General features: G+C 33.6%; 1 protein-coding gene across 1 annotated transcript in view; it reads right to left on the reverse strand.

Annotated features, from left to right (window-relative positions):
- CLHC1 (clathrin heavy chain linker domain containing 1) overlaps positions 1-996 on the reverse strand; it is a 36,921-nt gene extending 35,925 nt beyond the window's left edge. Inside the window, exon 1 of the mRNA XM_029936227.1 lies at positions 819-996. Within this exon, the coding sequence (XP_029792087.1) occupies positions 819-995 (177 nt within the window). The 5' untranslated portion in view covers position 996. The remainder of the gene's footprint in view (positions 1-818) is intronic.
- Positions 997-2,824: the final 1,828 nt, after the last annotated feature.

Below are 2,824 nucleotides of genomic sequence, written 5' to 3' on the forward strand. Positions count from 1 at the left end.
CACTTCAGATAGCTGTGAAATTAGGTGATTAACTAGTTGGTACCTAACCTTCTAATTTCTGTATAAGTCTAATTACATGAAATAGAAGTGGGGGTTTTGATTTTTTACTTTGCTTTTCTGTTTGGAGTATCATTGAAACTACTGTATTGTAAATGACAGAAAATAATTGCATATGTTAAAAAAATAAATTGTATAAAAAAATAAAAAATTAAAAAATTTAAAAAAACAAGAAGAAGAAGAAAAAGACTGTTTATTTTGTACTCTTATGGATCTGCATGAATTCTTTTTTCAAAAAAAATTTAATTTTTGAGAGAGTGCAAATCAAATGTTATATAAAGCTAAAACATTTTCTAAACTCATCTCCATATTTTCAGTGTTCATTCCAGTCAAACCTCTTGTTTACTGGACTTTTCTGGACCTCTAACTCACAAGGGGTTCCAATTTAATATGCTACATCAAATATGAGCCAAGACTCTAACGATATCTCAAACCCGAAACAACAACTACCAGGTTCCTTCTTTGTAGCCCAATTCCTAACAAATAAGATATTTTCAGAGAGAAGGACAAAATGATGTTAGAAGGCAAAACTAAGTTATTGTTCAAAAACTGACAGCCTGCAGTCAAGTGAAAACAGTCGAACCACTCAGTAACTATCTAGTGATAGAAATCCAGCACTGTACTTTGTCCATAATCCCTTTCTGATACACTGCATGAACTTCTCAAAATGGACGAATGAAGTGTAATCAAACAATCAGTGATGTAACTAAGGCAGGAATATTAGTTGTCAAGATAGACCATTTACGATAGCATTATGATACCTTATCAAAAACATGTCGGTATATGATGTAATATTCATCAGCAGGACCTTCCTCATTACAGCCCACTCTTTCAGTTTCTGTAATTATGTATCTTTGCATACTTTCCAGAAATTCCTGGTCACTTCTACTAATGATAGGAGGGAGAACTGCATGTTTATTTATTTCTTGGACCGACATATGTCACAATATGCACACTTGTTCACCAGAGAACATTTAAGTCTTGACTTGCTTTTATAACAAAGCCAAAGCTTTGGTAAGCCTGAAAGAAAAAGAGGCCAACAATTAATCTGAAGCTTAAAATAAATTAATCCATTTCTAATAAATTTATGAAAAATTAAATCTGGTCTAAAATGTATTTTTCATGAATTAAAATGTCTCATCTTTTCTACTATCAAATTCTATACCTCTGGAATAGAAATACCAAACACCAGTCAATAAAGACCTCTTTCCTTAGTAACCAAGCCTACATATCATGTTTACTTCAATGTTTCTAACAGAAGTTTTACCATTTTGTTTGTTTCACGTGGGAAAAACTAATTTGGAAGCCTCCTCATGATACAAACAAGGTCAAATCCTTCTCTACACATGTGCTTAGTTCACCCAGGCATAGTCATGATAGCTACAATTAACTCATGACTTTATTTTATGATAAACTTTATCATAACTTTGTCTTTAATACAAATGTACTAACTAAAAGTAAGAAGTTAGAACTTCTGGTAAAATCCATCCATCAGTGATACCAAGAATAACAAACTTTTTTTTTCTGGGTACAGTTTCAAGCAGCTACATTCCATCGCTTTTTTAGTAGAATCAAAGGGCACCTGGGTGGCTCAGTTGGTTAAGTGTCCAACTTCTGCTCAGGTCATGATTTCACAGTTCATGGGTTCAAGCCCTGCATAGGGCTCTATGCTGACAGCTCAGAGCCCAAAGCCCGCTTCTGATTCTGTGTCTCTCTCTCTCCTTGCCCCTCCTCTGCTTGCATTCTCTCTCTCTCTCTCTCAAAAGCAAACATAAAAAAAATCATTATCCAGTTAGAGTTAGATACAGAAGTTGGTTCTTGAAAAGTATTCACATTAACATTAAACAGAACCCAGAACTTGCTCAAAAATCTCTAACTCTTCCCAATTTCTCCCTCACTCATGTATATTCAGATATAAAATTTGGAAAATATGAACAAAAGAAAATGAAAAACCAACAATCACCCAGAATCCCTCACCCAAACATAATGGCATATTTTGGTATATTTCCTTCCAGCTTTTCTAATTATAAAAATTAGTATGACTCTCTATATTCAGCTTTGTATCCTCTTGTTTTTCATTAATATTAAAAGCACTTTTCCATGTTGATAGCTTCCAAAAATATGACTTCTAATGATTGTGATGAATACATTGTGATGAATAAATGTCTAAATCAATTTTACCATGTTTTAGCAATAGAATTGATATCCAGTTATCTGAAATAACATATATGGCCCATTAAATCCTTCTCACAGGTCATATACAGGAGTGGGAGACATCAAAATAATTTCAAAGTTAAAAAAAATCTAATTTATCTTTAGGTTGATGAACTGGGTGATGAAAAACCAATTTGTAAATAAGCATAAAGTAGTTCCAACAAGGTAATAACCGATAAGTGGATTAACAATTTTCCCAAGTGAGAAACTATTTCCTTATTCATTCATTCAGTCAATATTTACTGAGTGTTTACTAAGTGCCAGCATTGTTTTATAGCTAGAGATCCAGTAATAAACAAGATAAAATTCCTGGCTCCTTGGAGCTTACAATCTAGCAGTAGAAACAGACTATAAACAAACAATGTAATTTCAGACAGTAAAAGATAATAGTCAAAGGAGAAAGGATTGGATGTGACCACTGGGGACTGGGTAGTTACATCGGAACATGAGTGGCTTCCTATTATTCTTAGGATAAAACCCACGTTCCTTTACCTAGCCTATATGCCCTATAGGAACCAGGTACGCCTTTCTCCCTGTCCATATCAAGCCTTTT

Source organism: Suricata suricatta, chromosome 4 (assembly GCF_006229205.1).
Source record: "Suricata suricatta isolate VVHF042 chromosome 4, meerkat_22Aug2017_6uvM2_HiC, whole genome shotgun sequence".
Lineage (NCBI taxonomy): Eukaryota > Metazoa > Chordata > Mammalia > Carnivora > Herpestidae > Suricata > Suricata suricatta.